This window comes from Equus quagga, chromosome 22, assembly GCF_021613505.1.
Source record: "Equus quagga isolate Etosha38 chromosome 22, UCLA_HA_Equagga_1.0, whole genome shotgun sequence".
Lineage (NCBI taxonomy): Eukaryota > Metazoa > Chordata > Mammalia > Perissodactyla > Equidae > Equus > Equus quagga.
This window is the reverse complement of record NC_060288.1, coordinates 25547805-25564629: the sequence shown is the minus strand read 5'-3', so window position 1 is coordinate 25564629 and position 16825 is coordinate 25547805. Positions and strand designations below refer to the sequence as shown.

Below are 16825 nucleotides of genomic sequence, written 5' to 3'. Positions count from 1 at the left end.
CACCCCCCCCAAAAAGAGTTTATTTGTAGATCTCATAGTTGTAAATTTCCAAATTTCTTTAGTAATAAAGAATTGATTCCATTTGTTCTGCTTAGCTATTAAAAATGTAACCTTAAGAAGCATCAGAGTGGATGCATTTCACATAGTCTTTGAAAGGTAGCGTTAGTTTGCCTGCATACTTTTCTTGAAAATGCTGAATATTTCCTGCAATCCTGACTCCATTTGCTAAGACGTGAATATGTTGCGTTTTTAGAAGATATGAAGTGCATCTCTGTCGTGTGATGTGAATCTTATGTCAGCTGCAGCGACTTGATTTGCATGTAAATTCTGAAAATTTCCTTGTCCCATGTGACACTTCTGAAATGTCTGTCTGTTCTTTTCTCCTTTTTAATTTCTCAAGCTCACTATTTGGATAAGATAGTTAAAGGTACTGTATCCTTGCTCTTTGTTGACATATCTACATATATATCTATATATAATCGTGTGTCAGATCACACTAGGTATGAAAATAGACTGTTTTTCATGCATACTTTTGTAAATTATCAATCAGGCTTACGTTACGTGAAATCCCTTGGATTTAAAGTACAGAGACTTACATGTCTGTGTCTCATTTTTATAATTTTGGGTTATCACAGATTTCATTCCTATGTAAAAGCATTAGTTTTCACTGGAACCAAAAACTGAAGATAACAGTACCTTTGCTGTTTTTTGTTTACAGTGTTTTTTTGGTTTTGTTTTTTCTTTTTTGCTTTAAGATCTTCATTGTTGGCAATTCAGCGAATGAGCTTTAAATTCTAAATTAAAGTATCGCAAATGTTCTCTCTCTTATCACAGAATAAGAAATTGTCAATCTAAAGATGATTCTGGTTACATATGTTGAGAGAAATCTCATTCACCCTTAAATGGAAACGTCTTTGGCTTTTTCTGAATGTTTCAAAATATATGCGATATTCTAACTTGTTGTTTTCTGAGAAACTACAAAATATTGTGCCTTCTCTAAAACAGAGATGATAACACTGCTCAGCAGAAAACAGCAGATTCTCATATCTTCAGTTGTGGTTGAAATAGGTGGAAAATATTTTTTCAGAAGAGAAAATTCCCTTTCCCGTTCTCCTCAAATTACCTATTTTCTATTCCTTGTTTGTGCTTTTCATTAGAATATGAAAATATTCATGGCAATATCCAGGCTTTCATATAATAATTCTGTGTGCACGCAGTCAACTGCTGCACCTCTTTGTCAGTGGGGCAATTAAATCTTTCTTTTTTGTTCAAAACAAAACAAAACAAAAGCATCCATAAGGAAAATTTACCTTTTGTGTACTGAATAATCCATAACTACAGACGGTAATTGTCTGAAAGAAAGGAAGCAGCAAAATTAATCTCATGTTGACCTGATGGTATCCATAAGTATGATTTCATTCTAACCTGCCACAAGAGACTGTCAAAATCTTCTTCCTTCTGCTAACTCTAATCTTAAGAGACACAGTGTCTCTTTGAGATATTTCATTTCAAGTTCTGCAGTGGAGGAGGGGAAGCCAATATATGAATAATTCTTTTAATACAGACTTAGGCATCTTGAAACAGATTTTTCCCTTAAATTTTGTCACTGAAACAAGAATAGCATTCTAATTATAGGAAGCTGTATAACAAACCCCAATTGCTATAGCGAGTATTTTTACTAATATATAGTCTATTCCAAATTATAAATAATTCCATCCAAAGAGATCTGATTAATTATTCTAGCAACTTTAGAGCATTTATATCTTCGTTTCTGTCGGTGTCATATCACACTCATAGACAAGAACACCAAAATCTACCGAAGTGTCATCCTCATAATCAATCAGATCATGTTGGCTGCATGCCAGATATCATCAGTAGAAAGTGGCAAAAATTGTTTTTTTTTTTTTTAAATGTCATGTTAGACTGAAACAATTACAGATTTTGGATATATTAAATTATTTTAATTGTTTCCCAAATTTTCCCTCCTTGCCCATAAAAGCAGACAAGATAGGATATAAAGGTAACAGCATAAAAGCCTTAGGGAGATTGTCACAAAATATCACCCTTTGCTCTGTCTTGAAGCACGTCACTACCGTGTTTTTGTTCAGTCTATCAATGTTTTATTGTGGTCCTTATGGTATTTCATTTTGTCCGTCCTGAGTAATCAAATACGCACAGCTATTACATTTAGTTGGAAATCCTGTCGGTCCTGTCCCATCCGTATGCAGCCTGAATCCTGATGTTTGTTAGAATAGATGCTGAGCTGCTTCTCTATTTCCTGGGCTTTGCTTATTCTGTGAAAAGGAATGTCCTCTTGGCATAAAGTATAGTCATTAATACTGGCCTATACTTTGTGCAGTTATTTAATGCACTGTAATTTCACATGAATATACGGCAACTCTGAGGCCAGATAAAATTAACGTTCTCTTTTTTTTTTTTTTTTTAAAGATTTTATTTTTTCCTTTTTCTCCCCAAAGCCCCCCGGTACATAGTTGTGTATTCTTCGTTGTGGGTTCTTCTAGTTGTGGCATATGGGACGCTGCCTCAGCGTGGTTTGATGAGCAGTGCCATGTCCGCGCCCAGGATTCGAACCAACGAAACACTGGGCCGCCTGCAGCGGAGCGCGCGAACTTAACCACTCAGTCACGGGGCCAGCCCCCTAACGTTCTCTTTTTAACATCATTCATAGCCTCGTACCCACTTTCATCCTTTTCAATCTAGAGGGAATTTTTTAAAGCAACAAGGTGATCTAAGAAGGCATGTCCTAATGAGTGACCAGTAGTATTTACAACAGATTAAAAATCTCTACTAGGGATTCTGAAATTATCTTGTTGAGCTGCTTTTTCACACCATCCAATCAACCCTTGTTGCTTTGCTAAAGAAAAAAAATTTAAGTTAATTTTGTCTGGCCTGCAGCTACTTAGTGGATCGTTGCATATATTTCTGTCCTGCACAGGTAAGTGGTGTCTCAAGGGTCAGGCCAATCAAAGATGCCACTTAGAGAAGAACTAGATTTCTTAGATTATGTTGCTGTTCCTATCCATGTGCAATTACAGTATTTGTGCTGTTGATAAAGGCCTCTTCCCACTAAGTGTCCCTTATCTGTTTATTTTAGGTGCAAAAACTTTTGATAGTCAAATCACTTGTGTTTTCCTTCTTTGTCTCTTTTGACAGAGGGTTGCCCTGGTCTGTGCAACAGCAATGGAAGATGCACGCTGGACCAAAACGGCTGGCATTGTGTTTGCCAGCCCGGGTGGAGAGGAGCAGGGTGCGATGTCGCCATGGAGACCCTCTGCACAGACAGCAAGGACAATGAAGGAGGTAGGAAACGCTGAGCGTGAAAACAACTGTGTGCCAGAGCACAGGCTGATAAGTTACACTGAGGACAGAGTTATCCGTTGCCACACAAAATCTGATCCCCATAGATTAGATTGATTGAAAAATGTATGAGTGCCGACAGAGTGATTTTGCTCCCTATTTTCTCTGAAACAAATGCAAGATTATTATCGTTCAGGGAGAAGGCACAGTAACCAAGCTAATTTATAACGTACATTGTTCTCCATTCCTTTTCCTCACCTCCAGGTGACAGTTCTTCACACAACGGGGAGAATCTTAGGGCCTGTGAATGGGGAGCTCTAAAGCAGTATTTTAATAAGTAAACATTCCAAAAGATTCCAGGCGTTTTCCAAGCTCTTCTGTTGAAAGGCATGGATGGAAAAAATAAGAGTAACAGAAAATAGTCCCCTTGAAGGTGTACTTCCAGTATCTTTTTATTCTTAACTTTACCCCTGTTAAAAAGATTGTAATAGTCCACCCAACGTAAGTCCTTGGTTAAGAAATAATTATTTTCCCCATTGTTCACAGCCTCCATGCTACTCAATTTCACTTTCAGAGAATAGAGAGCTCCTGATTACTTCTCCAGTGGTGAAATAGCTGCCCCCTATAGCTGTTTGATTTTGTCCTACCTTAAGGACTGAGTTTTTAGAAAGGATTTTGTTCCCATCTGGGCCTCTGTGGTCACCTGCTCTGTGGGTTAGGATGTGTTTCCCTACCCACTCCTTCATTCCACCTGCTCTCGTGGGAACATCCACACAGCAGTACGGGGGGCTTACGAGTGCAGATTTTGGGGTCAGACAGATCTTCACTCCACTCCGTAGTATGTGTGTGACCTTACACAAGATTCCGATGTCCTTAAACTTCAATGGTTTCATCTATAAAATAGGAATAAAAGCATTTTTGAAAGGATTAAGTGAGAGAATGTGTAAAGTACTCAGCGTATTGCCAGACACATAGTATGTTCTAAGTGCCAGCTATTATTATCCAGTTTTCCTTCTTTTGCTTTCAAAAGTGCTCATCTTGACTCGTTGAAATCATAGAAGGTTGTTGGAGAAAATTGAACAGCCTTTTCTTTTCTACGTAGAGGAGACCCAACTACTGTTCTTTAGGAAGCAGAGTGAAGAGGACTAACCCCTGCTGTCCCCTATCACCCCCAACACACATGCACACACACATGCATGCATACGCACACACGATGCACATGTGCATGCACATGCACACATGCTGGCCTGGGCCTAGTCATTCTCAGGCCAGCTGTTATTTGTGTCTCATCTTCCTGACAAGGAGCTGTCATTCTCCCCTTTGGTTTCTAGCAGACTGTTCAGTGTTTTCTCTATCTTCTTTCAACCTGGACTATCAAGAAACTTGAGCCACAAATTCTGAGCTAAGGCCTGTTTTTCTTTCTGCTCCTGATAGATTTAGGTGGTCCTTAGCCCTTGAAGCTTTTCCTGCCTAATAATACCTTGTTGCCCCTGACTCCTCTTAACTATGCACTTTGTAGAAATGGCAGCATTAATCCTCTCTGAAACACAGCCCAGATGGCAACTTTCCTCATTACTTTCTCCCAAGAAGCCCCGACCCCATTGTTCTCTATTGCCCAGGGAGGGAGGAGAGCATCTCTTCCTCCTCCATCATCTGTTGCAGATTTCATCTACTAAGAGGAGATTACATCGAGGAGGTTACAGACTCTCTCCGAGGGAAGCAAACTGCAGAGTAATTTAGGGGCTAATCAACTCTTTAGTATTGTTATCAGCTGAGGAGGTTTTTCCCTTTCCTCAAAATTTATCAGCTGCGAATTGGCCTCGTTCCCCTTTTGTTTATTCTTATTAGCATGAAGCTCTGCTATCTCTAGGCTTCCCTCTCCAAGGGGAAATCTGAGCTGATGGAAGACCTCCTGTGGATTCTCTGCTTATCTCGTATAATTTGTATTCCTGTCTCTAACCTAATTTTGTTGATCTTCTAAGAAGGAATGTCAGTGCCAGCTTTATTGTACCCTGAGAGTGTAACCTGGTTGCCTTATAGCCTAAGGTTATAACCCTAAGCTGAGGGTTCTTTGAACTCAGGTATGGCTCTGTGTATAGAAACAACGTTTTCCACACCAAACCGCAAATCAAGACACCTAATTTGGCAATCAAGGATATCATTATTATATGAGGACAGTAGAACAGAGTGTTTAACATAAGGACAGGACCTGAAATTCTATGACATATGGTAACTATACCATTATAGATCATTGTCTAAACTAAATTTGGTATCAGAATGGTGAATTAGACAGAAAGTAGCTAAATAATTTGACTTAATATGTTAAACAAATAAGGAAGAAGAGAGGGTAAAGAAGTTGATATGGCCCTATTCAGAAATTAAACACGTCATGTAAATAGCCACTGGTCTAGTCTGAGCAACTTTGTAGAATACAATCTTCGTACAAAAAAAAGAAAGAACAAAAGAAGTTGCTTGCTATTCCCCAAACTGAAAAAGAGGTATTAAGAAATTTTAGAAAGGACGGCTGCATATGGGGAAATGGTTAAATATTTTTTTCTTAGACCAAACATCATCTTTCCACTCTAAAACATACTTTTCTTTACCAAATCCAGTTTGCCCCATCTCCACTGCCGAAGCCTAAAGATTCTCAAAATGTGGATCTCACTAAATTGCCTATGGAGTCCCACGTCCCATTTATGTCTCTGAAATGCTTCAGGAAAAGCAGCCTTAGAAGGGAATTCTTTATGAGAAATAGGAGGAATGGACTATCAATAAAATAAGTTGGAGGAACTTATCTTTAGCCTCTCTCTTTATACTACACAGTCATAAGAAGTAAAACTCCTGTTCAATTGGACCCTATTGGGCCTTAAGTCTCAAACAGCTGTCATATATACAGGGTCTCTTTAGCTTTTCAGAACTAATGGCAATCTTTTACCCACAGTAAAGGCCCTGACAAAGATCCCCACTCTGTAGAATCAACAAGATGCCTCCCTCACCTGCTTCTGAAATCTAGCTCCGGATGTCCAACAGAGGCTGGTGGAGCAGATCCCGGGGACAAAAGCAGACGATGGAATAGTAGATTTTTAAATCACACAGTGGAAGTCAGAAACAGATGGTCACTGGACCAGATAATTGTGGATAACATCTCCAAACAGGGGAGACATTTTGGGGGTCACCACAAGATAGCCTGTTCTAGTTGAGAGAGCTTTCAGAGCAAACGACCAACAGTACATGCCTGGATTTGGCTTATAAATAGTTCTGCTTCAACTCCATCTTCACCTGCCAAGTCAACCTCCCTCTAAATTGAGCCATTTCTTGTTCATTTCCCAGAACTCACTCTGCTGGTGAAGTTGCTGAGATCAGAGAAAAGGCAGGTGAAGAGATGGAACCGCTCACTATTAAATGCCGTGTGATCTGGAGAGAGGTTTAAGACAGTTACCCCATGCTGCCACAGTTTTTAGTTCCTTGGGTACCTCTTTTCAGTCAGCCATCTGAATTTTCTGTCTCACGGCCCACTCTACCCCAGACTTTCACCTCCCCTCAACAAGAAAACCCTTTCTCTTCTTCAAGGTTCTATTCATTATTCTCATCAGGAAAGTCTCTTTGGATGCACATGATAGAAACTCCACTCAAATGGTCTTAAGCTTTAAAAAAGAAAAATTACTAGCTTATGTAACTGAAAAATTCAGAGCTAGCTGCACCTAGGTATTCAAACAATGATAACAGAAATCTTGGTTGATTCGTCAACTCTGCTTTATTCTGTGTTGGCACCCTTCTCTGACTATCTATTCCCCAAAATGACCACCACCAGCTCTATGTTTACAACCCACTAGCATAACCACCCCGGTACAAGGAGGACAGCTTTTCCAAGGTTACATGAGGCGGGGGCCTGGACCTGAGCCCAACCCTCATTGGTCTGAATTGGATCTCCTCTACGCAAAGGAAAATTGAAGTTCTAACACCAGAAGAAAGTAATATGAATGCTGGGCAGGCAGAAAAACAGATTCTACTATAGGAATATTAATAGCTTTCCATAGCATTTAGCTTCGGACAATATATTCCAATAACTATTTCATATGGCTAATAGACTTCTATTATTTTCAGAAGGAATTTTCTATTCTCTACCTCCCCCCTTCCCTCAAAATTACAGCCTTCTCCTTTGAGAACAAGAAAGCCAATTCTGAACCCCTGACATGCTTTCCAGACCCCAGATTGGCAAGGCACCCATCCAGTTCTCCCTGTATACTTTTATAGCGTCGTTGCTTTTACCTAGGGCACCCACTAGGAATCTCATTCAATAGGGGGCTCTTGACTTTCAATAGCTCCCCATATGGAGGTTCCACTATGCAAGCATCAAAGTGCAACAGCTTGCCAGACACAATTCTATCTTTATAGAAACTCAAGATACTTACTTACAAGATGATTTCTACAAAATGCATTATCTCGGGTAGTTGTTATGATATTCCCAGCTTTCTCCTCATTAGGGAGTTCTAGTCAAAGTTCCTTTTGACGTATTGTTTCCCCGTCTGGTTCTCCATTGGGTGGCTCCCCTGTGGGTACCTGAGGCCTGGGACTCAAGCCCTCTCTTGGAGATTGGATGGTGGAGGGGTCAAGAATGCCTTAAGCCTCATAATAAACTTTGTGCAAGAATGGTGGGATGCCAAAATATAAGTCCTGTCGAGAATGAGACATCTTCCTTGTAAGTAGACAGAGTTATTCTTTGTCCTATAGGATTGTTACTTCAGAGGGTATGTCAGGAAGACGTACCTATAAGAGGCTTTTTAAAAAGTCTTTGGAGGCTGATGCTGGTAGAGAAGAAAGCACAATTCAACTGAGGTTGTTCAGAAATCAGAAAGCTAGAAACAATAATAAGAAAGAGAGACAGAGAGAAAGGAAGGAAGAAAAAGAATACAAATGAAGGGTAGTAGTGTTCTAGGAGTAAAGAAGAGGAGAGGAAAAATGAATGAAATTTTTGTAAGTATCAGAATGTGTCTGATGAATGGATAGAGATGGTCTGAGTTTGGAGATTACTAAATGGAAAATAAGGAAATATTTGAAAATAGATTTTTAAAAAGTTCTAGCAGGAAGATGAGACTATTGTGTTATCCAAAAATATTAAAAAATAAAAATTAAATAAAATAGTAACATAACTGAGAAGAGAGGGGGAAAATGGTCAAAAAGCAAGAGAGAGGGAAAGGAAGAAAGAGAGAGAGAGAGAGAGAGAGAGGGAGAGAGAATAATAGGTCACAAATACTTTTCCCAAAAGAAGCCAGATATCAGAGAAAGAGGGGCACTCAGTCTCAGAGCATTAAAATATATTATCCTGGCACATGATGATTTGGGGGAAAATTATTGTTAGTTTGAAAGACCCTACTGGATCCTTCTTTGAGGACAGGTTGAGGTTAGTCTGAGCCCTTTTGCTATCCACAGAATTTTTAGAGCATAGTACATCCCATTCTAGGAAAGAGTACAGCTCATGCTCTCAGAAGCAAAGGACCCCAGTAGCTTCCCATTAGCACCCAAGAAACATAGGATTTTACTGCTATTTTTGAATGAGTTTTAAGAGGAAAATCAGAGCCCCATAGGCTGGAAGTAAAAGTCTCCCCTATATTTTACACTCATTAACATCAGCTGCCACCTCAAGCATCAGAATGTAGAAATGACATTGCACAGTACCTCTTTAAAAGCGAGGCTCCTTGTTACACAGATCTCCACGTTAAGAACCTCTGCATTCCTGGTGAGGGTTATTGTTAGTAGCCATGGTACATGGATATTACATTCTCCTTATCGAAACAGTGCGCCGCTGTCAACAACTTGGTGTGCATATTTCCACTCCTCCTTCAGGGAATTTATATGCACATTTATGTTTTTAAACTTCAATAGGATCAGTACTGTTCTAAATTTGCTTCTGCCCAAACGTATGTCTTAGAGATTTTTTCGTGCCAGTACATAAAACCTATCTCATTCTTTATAATAAAAACAAAGATGTGTTAATTAATTTTACCACGGCTACATTAATAATAATTTATTTGTTTCTTATTTTTTTGCTCTTAGTATAAAGACAAATCTGTAGTGAATCTGTGTGTCTGTGTGTGTGTGAGTATCTGCATATAAATCTTTGTGTAAATGAACAAATATTTCTTTTGGACAGATTTTTAGAAGTGAAATTGCTGGGTCATGGGTTATTTTAATTTTTAAATTTGATAGCTACTGCCCAATTGCCATGCCAAGTAGGGTTTACCACTATCCACTTTGTCATTATGAGAGTTTTTATTTCCACCACATTCGTAGTCTGTACATAATCATTGTACATTAAAAAAACTGTCCAACAAAATGAAAAATATGAATTTTGTCGGTTAGGTGAAAATGACTCCATTTTTATGGTTTTAATTTGCATTTCCCTAATTACTAGTTAGATTGATAATTTATATATGTTTCTTGACCATTTGTATTTCTTCTTTTGCTAATTGCTTATTTATTTCTCTTGCCTATTTTTTTCTGTTGAGTTGCTTGACTTTTCCTTTTTAACTTTTACGACTCCTTTCTTTATTCAACTTATTAATTCTTTGTTAGATGTGTTGCAGATGTTTTATCCTAAGTTTTCAGTTATCTTTTAACTTTGTTCGTGGTCTCTTTTGTCGTGCAGAAGTTTTCAATTGATATGAGGTAAATTTGTATAAGGTTTATCTTTTCATTCATGAATTCTGGGTTGTGTGTCTTCATAAATAAGTAAGACTCCCTTTGTAAGATTATGTATACTATGTTGTATATTTTCTTCTGATACTTTTTATAATTGTGTGGATTGCTTAATGTCCAGTTAATCAAGAACATTTTAAAATACCCATTGGACTAAAAAGAAACAAGAATTCAAGGATTAGCATGGTGTCTGAGGGAAGGAAAAGGTGATAGAAGAAAACGAGTGGCATCTCTAATGTGATTTTAAGACATCATTTTGACCTGTTTAGATCTTACAGTCCCTAGGAACTGAATTCATTCTTTCCTTCATTCAACAAATATCTTGTATGCTGACTTGGTGCCAAGCAGTATACTAGATGTCGGGGACACAGCAGTGAACTAGATTAGCCCTCAAGGAGCTTCCTGAGACCCTTGTCTGAGCTGATTGCTGAAGGAGTGGGGAGGGGTGGGGAGTAAGAGAGCAGCTTAGAGGTCTCCAGGCAGAGGGAATAATAATCATGAAACATTTTGTAAGCTGTGTGAAGGAGTCCTAACTACTCATAAGCCAGTGAAGACCAAGTAAAGGAAATATTTTAGAGAGGGAAGCGAAATAATCAAATCTGATTTCTGCAAAGAGGACTCTTAGGAAAGTGTAGTGAATGAATAGTTGGGACAAGACTGGAACTGGGAAACTAAGCAACTGTTGAGATCTTGTAAAGAGATGACCATGGTGGCCTGAGGTGAGTTTCAGTGAAATGGAAAGAAACAGACTGATTCAAGAGATATGTGGAGTGAAGAAAAGAAGGAACTGCTGATTGATTAGGTGCAGAGAGAAAGGAAGGGAGAAGAGGAGTCAAGGAGGACATTCAGGTTTCTACTTTGAGAAACTGGGTGGGTAGATGGTGGAACCATTCACTGAAATAGGAAATAGAGAAGAAATGGCATGTTTAGAGAACATTTTATGTGTCGTGTTTTAGATGTGTCAAGTTTTCAATGGCTGTATAATATCCAGGTGGAATAATCTAGAAGGTAGTTTGTGGATTTGGAGTTCAGGAGAATGATCAACCCAGAATCATTAGCATTGAAAGGATATGAATATACAGACTAAAGCCACCAAGAAAGCTCCAATATAGACAAACCAAGAGATACAGAAAACATGATCCCAATTCAGTAATAAACAAATGAATTTCATGCATATTACAGAATGAGGACTCAAAAGAGTAATGAAAGGTATAGCTGTACACTTTGAAAATTCTGAAGTCTGCAAATAAAATATCACATCAGAATTTCTAGCTCTACTTCTGACTTGGAATAAGGGAGAGGGGCTTCTAAATACTGTGGGGAAAGGCAGTGGACATTAATTATCTTTTGAGTAAAATAAAGGAAAATTCATTAAAAGGAAGTTCATGACTTTTTATTCAGTCAGTATTTTGAAAAACAAATTAAAATGTAGCCACTTAGAGGAAGAAAGTGCGAGTTTTGACAAGCACATCAAAGCCTGCATAGAGGATAACCTAGGAAAGACTTGGAATCAGAAGTTTTAATAATGTGGCAAAATGTCTTATTTAAATTTGCCAGAAAAAGTATCAAGAATGATTCAAAGAGGACAAGGAAATAAGGCAGCATAGAAACGTTGTACAATGGCAAACTATGATGCCTGGGCCAAAGCCTGTTTTGGTAAATAAAGTTTTGCTGGAACACAGTCACACCCATTCGTTTCCATCTTGTCTGTGGCTGCTTTCGCACTATAATGGCAGAGTTGAATAGGTGCAACAGAGACTATAAGGCCCCTGAAGCCTAAAATATTGATTAACTGGCCCTGTACAAAGTTAAGTTTGCCAACCACTGTTAAAGTCCAGTGAAAGCCTAAGGAAAGACAAGAACATGTTTAAAAATGAGACTCAGAGCAATGATATTAAGGATTGAGTGGATGGAAGCAGAAGCTATATTACCTACTTTACAGCAAAGTACCACTTACATTGCAAAGCCTAAATGAAGAAAGAAAGGCTCTTAACTGGTCATTGAAATTATTATTCAGTGGTTTTGAACATTTCTAATTTTCTTTAGATTTTTTTTATGGTTAATTCTATTAGAGATGGCTTCTACGCCAATATAAATTTAAGCCAACCTAATATTCCTGAGACTTAAATGGACTCTCGATGATTTTGAGAAGCTATTCCACGAAGACAACTTTACTACAGTATGCATTTGGGCAAGTGGGTAATCAGCTTAGTTGTACTGGATAGCCCTGGCTATATAAGTACAAACAAAGAATGAAAAATATTTTTTCAAGTTATAGGGAGCCAGGATTCATAACCATCCGTCACTTGCTTGGGCAAGTTACTGATAAACTCTGCAGAAAAATAACAGACAGTGTGTCCCTGCATCTTGACTGTTGAAAATGAGATTCTTTCTCTGATTGATGTTAGCAGAGAGACTTGTAAAAATGCATTTCCAACTGATTAGTTCAGAAGGTGTCAATCTCATGCAGTTTTATGACCTGCAGACTACATACCAGCTGTACGTTTGCTTTTTATAAACTAACAAAGATGAATGACTAAATTTGAGCCTTCCTCTTTGGCGACTGTACCACATATTGCCTAAAGGAAGACACTGTGGGAGTATTGTGGGGGAGGAGAAGAGGACAAGAAGCCTTTAACCTTTAATTTAGAAGATTAATGGAGATAAGATAGAATATTTGGAAGCACTTTCTCCATTAAGTAGTGTCTACTTATATCATAAAATACATATCATAAAATACATATTGAAGCTTTCTCATGAAGTCTCAACATACAATCATAAATTGTTATTGAAAGGATTTTATTTCTTTTAATTGTTTTTTTGAAGCCAGAAATGATATTGGGGCAATAGGTCAATTGTCTACAACTTTAAAAATCTGAGTCTTAATAACTGTGCTTCTATTTCTTTGAGAGAGATGGAGGAAAAATACAATGTATTGCATTATTATAATATATCCTCATGAAAAATAAGCCTGGAGCATAGTTTCATCTTTTTTCCGCTAGAAATATTGAGAAATATTTAGACATTTTCCATCTTCTTGGCCTTTTGGCTAAGAAAGTAATATCTTGATAAATTTATATGAAGTTTCAAAGCTCAGTTTCATTTGATTTTCCTAAAACATCATTTTAAATTTTTGTCAAATAAGTAAATATGCAGCTTCAAATAGTTAATAACTCATTTTTAAAAATGTAACAGGCATCTACATGAAAATGTAACTATAATCAGGAAACAATATGTAATAAGATCTGACTATCAGAAATTCCGACTCATACATTTTCATGAGTATAGAAATTGTAGCAACGAAAAATTAAAATATTAATGTAAAAAGAGTCAAACACCTTAAATTTAATTCCATTATTCACTTACTAAGTTTTTTTTTCCAACTATAAGGGAAATAATGAGGAGATTTTTAGTCACTTTCGCCGGATAAACTGAGTCTCTTGCAGTTGATTTCAAGTGACAGAAAATCCAACGCAAACAAGAGTGAGAAAGAAGGCAATGCATCTAGAACTGAAAAGCCTAGGAAGTCAGGTGCAGCTTATTGCAAAAACCCCAAAGATGTCACTATGACCTGTTGTTTTTTATCTCCAGCTCTTAACTCTGCTTCTTCTGGGATGGCTCGATTCCCAGACAGGTTCTCCAGTAGTGGCAGCAAGATGGACGCGGCAACCCCAACCTTACAGCCTTACAGCTCCAAGCATGGGGGAGGGGTGGAGAGAGGAGAGAGTCTCTCTTCAGATAGTTCCTGAAATTGACCCTGGCTAGACAAATTAGGTCACGTGTACATTTCTGAGCCAAGCGTGAAGGGCAATACGCATGTAGACTGAGAGTTGAGGAGTGCTGGATACCCAAGGGAAAGTTAAGAGCTGTTGCCCAGACAAGGGAAATGGGTGTTAGCAGAAATCACAAGTGTTCAAGACATTCTTCTTCAGGTGGGCAAAATGACTTAAGGACACTGAGCCAAGCCCCTCATCTTGTTTTTTACATTACCTGTCTTGTTGTTGACCTGCTTCTAGACTGGGCAATGTAATTCAGTTTAATCTGCTTTCTTTTGTCTCAGTTTGCTGTCACATAATAAAAGGGCCAGCTTAGATTCTATTAATAAAGGTAGCCTAAAGCAAAAAAATGGCTAGTGTGGTTTTTTAAAAATAAAAGTTATTCAAAAACACTTGTGTAAAAACATATAGGTCAACCAGATATTTTTAGCTGAGTTTGTCATAATAGGGTCACACCAAGACCTGATATTTAGGTTTGAAGATTTTAAAGCCATTTTTTCATTTCCCCCAAGAGTGATTAAAGCCTTCAGAAATGAATGTTTTTATTAATCTGTACTAGGAGATGTAATTGCCAAGCAGATCAAAATTCATATGGTCAGTGGTCAGTGAAATCAACTGGTCAGTGAAAGATGGCCTTAAGGGGTGATGTCATCAAGCCGTCATACCCTGCCTCTCTAATCCACTAATAGGTTGGTTTATATGTTTCAAACAAAATTTTCACATGGGCCATTGAGTGTAATTTCTTCCTGATGTTCCTGGAGAAGGCACTGACACATTCTTTCTATCCATTACTGTTTTTGTGTCACTAACACTGTAGGTCAATTTTTCGTGATAGGTTTCTTATCATTTCCAATATTATGGCTTATTTCCATTTGCCACATTTTTATTAACACCTGCATTTGAGGGCAGGCATACTAAAGACTCAGGTTCCTGTTTAAAATTTGAGAAATGCCAGATTTTATTTGGAACACAGTTTACCTTCCTCGCGAGAACTATTTCCTTGAAAGGTGCTTGGCTAATCTCATCGGTATACTGTTTATTTGTATTTGCTTCATTTTACCAACTTTCGTTTTCTGACCCTTTCCAAATTTTAGAGCTTCACCCAGTGTAGGTACCTATCCATTTGCCATATACACTTACTATAACTCCTGGTCCGTTTTCTCTAAAATATGAAGGCTTGCGTAATTATAGTTACAACTAATCCATCTTCCTTCATATCACTGATAGATTGTTCTAATCAGTAATTTTTTATTTCTTACCCAGAATCAACATTATATGGTTCTTTTCAATCATCTCCAATCCAAATATTTTCTGTCTATGAAAGCAGCTGCAAGTATTGTATTTATATTTCATCTGGTTTCAAAAAGTATGCCTCGTAGAAATTACTCTCAGATGGGGGAGCGAATCATTTGATGTGAAAAACGCCAACCAACCAACAAAACTTGCCCTACATCACAGCATAAAAAGGGGAATTCTCTTACTGGCTTACATTTCTCTTACAGATGGACTCGTTGACTGCATGGATCCTGATTGCTGTTTACAAAGTTCTTGCCAAAACCAGCCGTACTGTCGTGGACTGCCTGATCCTCAGGATATCATTAGCCAGAGCTTACAATCACCGTCTCAGCAAGCTGCCAAATCCTTCTATGATCGAATCAGCTTTCTTATAGGATCTGATAGCACCCATGTTATACCTGGAGAAAGCCCTTTCAATAAGAGGTTAGTGCGTCTTTTCCTTGTATAGATGTGTAGTGATATTATCAACAGTTATATGCACTTTATGTGAAATGCTGATGATTGTGCATTTGAGGAAAGTGCTTTTTTTTAATACAGTTTTTCCTCTTTCGGCAAATTCTTCACCAAACTTCACGTTTCAACCATTTTTGACATAATTCGCATACTCTATCGATTTCAGTACCTGAGACGTAACAGGACATCCCATTAAGGAGTCAATAAATCTTCATTTAACTAGTTGATTTTGTTAGCACAGTTGAAAATGTTTCAAAAGGAGCAATGAAAAGACCCCAAAAGGCAAAACAGAAGTGCACTTTTTTTTTTCTCAGAGCTCACTAAATAATATAAATTATGAACTAATGTAATGGAACTGCTAACGGCATGGCAGTCGGATTGTATAAGCTGTTTGGTGCTTTACGGAGCAGTAATGACTTGAAAATGAACCAGTAAGTGAAAGCAGGTGTCTTGTGTCTCACTGAGCAAAAGAAGACGATTTACACCCGAACGCCTGGGTCTGCAATAATTTAACTGCATTAATGCAGTCAGGCCCAGCAGTTGATCAAAAGTTGGTGCACAAATGTTCCTTATTACGCACTTAAATCTTGTACTTCTTGGTCCCTGCAGAGTTACAGATTGCCTCTGAATTAATTGTAAAGTTACTTTTCTTCATGTAAGCACCAGATATATGACTTATGAAAAAAACCACAGTTTGTAATTTAAAAAATTCATCTCTAAGTTATTGGTCTTGATAACTCTCCAAAAGTTAGACTGCAATGAATTAAAACCCAGGGTAAACACCAGGCATTTGGGGAATGTGAATTATACCTAATTAAAAGGGACATTGTCTTGCAAGTATTTCAGGTCTGGTTTTTGTGAGTAACAATTGATTGCGTGTGATCGTGGTGTTGTATCCTCAGGTTGAATTATCTCTAAATCATGATAATGTTGGCCTGAGAAGACTGCTGTTCATTCTAATTATTCTCCTCTTCCTCCAGCCTTGCATCCGTCATCAGAGGCCAAGTGCTAACTGCTGATGGAACTCCACTTATTGGAGTAAATGTCTCATTTTTCCACTACCCAGAATATGGATATACTATTACCCGCCAGGATGGAATGTGAGTTCATCCCAATGCGCTATCTCTGTTTGAAGTATTTTAAGTATAAAAACTAGTCGTTCTTATTTCACCCGGCACGTTTTATTATCCCCTTGAATATAGAAATGCAACAACTTCCAGACTCCAGAAATCTGTGACAGTACAGGTGGCAGAAATGTAAAGTCATATACTCATTTGGTTCTTTGA

The 16825-nt window shown here is 38.0% G+C and overlaps 1 protein-coding gene across 5 annotated transcripts in view; it reads left to right on the top strand.

The window, feature by feature from the left end:
• TENM3 (teneurin transmembrane protein 3) overlaps window positions 1-16825 on the top strand; it is a 582429-nt gene that overhangs the window by 502840 nt on the left and 62764 nt on the right. For all 5 annotated transcript variants that reach the window (XM_046648641.1, XM_046648644.1, XM_046648643.1 and 2 more), the window contains 3 exons: window positions 3175-3321; window positions 15293-15509; window positions 16520-16639. In XM_046648641.1, the coding sequence (XP_046504597.1) occupies window positions 3175-3321; window positions 15293-15509; window positions 16520-16639 (484 nt within the window). The remainder of the gene's footprint in view (window positions 1-3174; window positions 3322-15292; window positions 15510-16519; window positions 16640-16825) is intronic.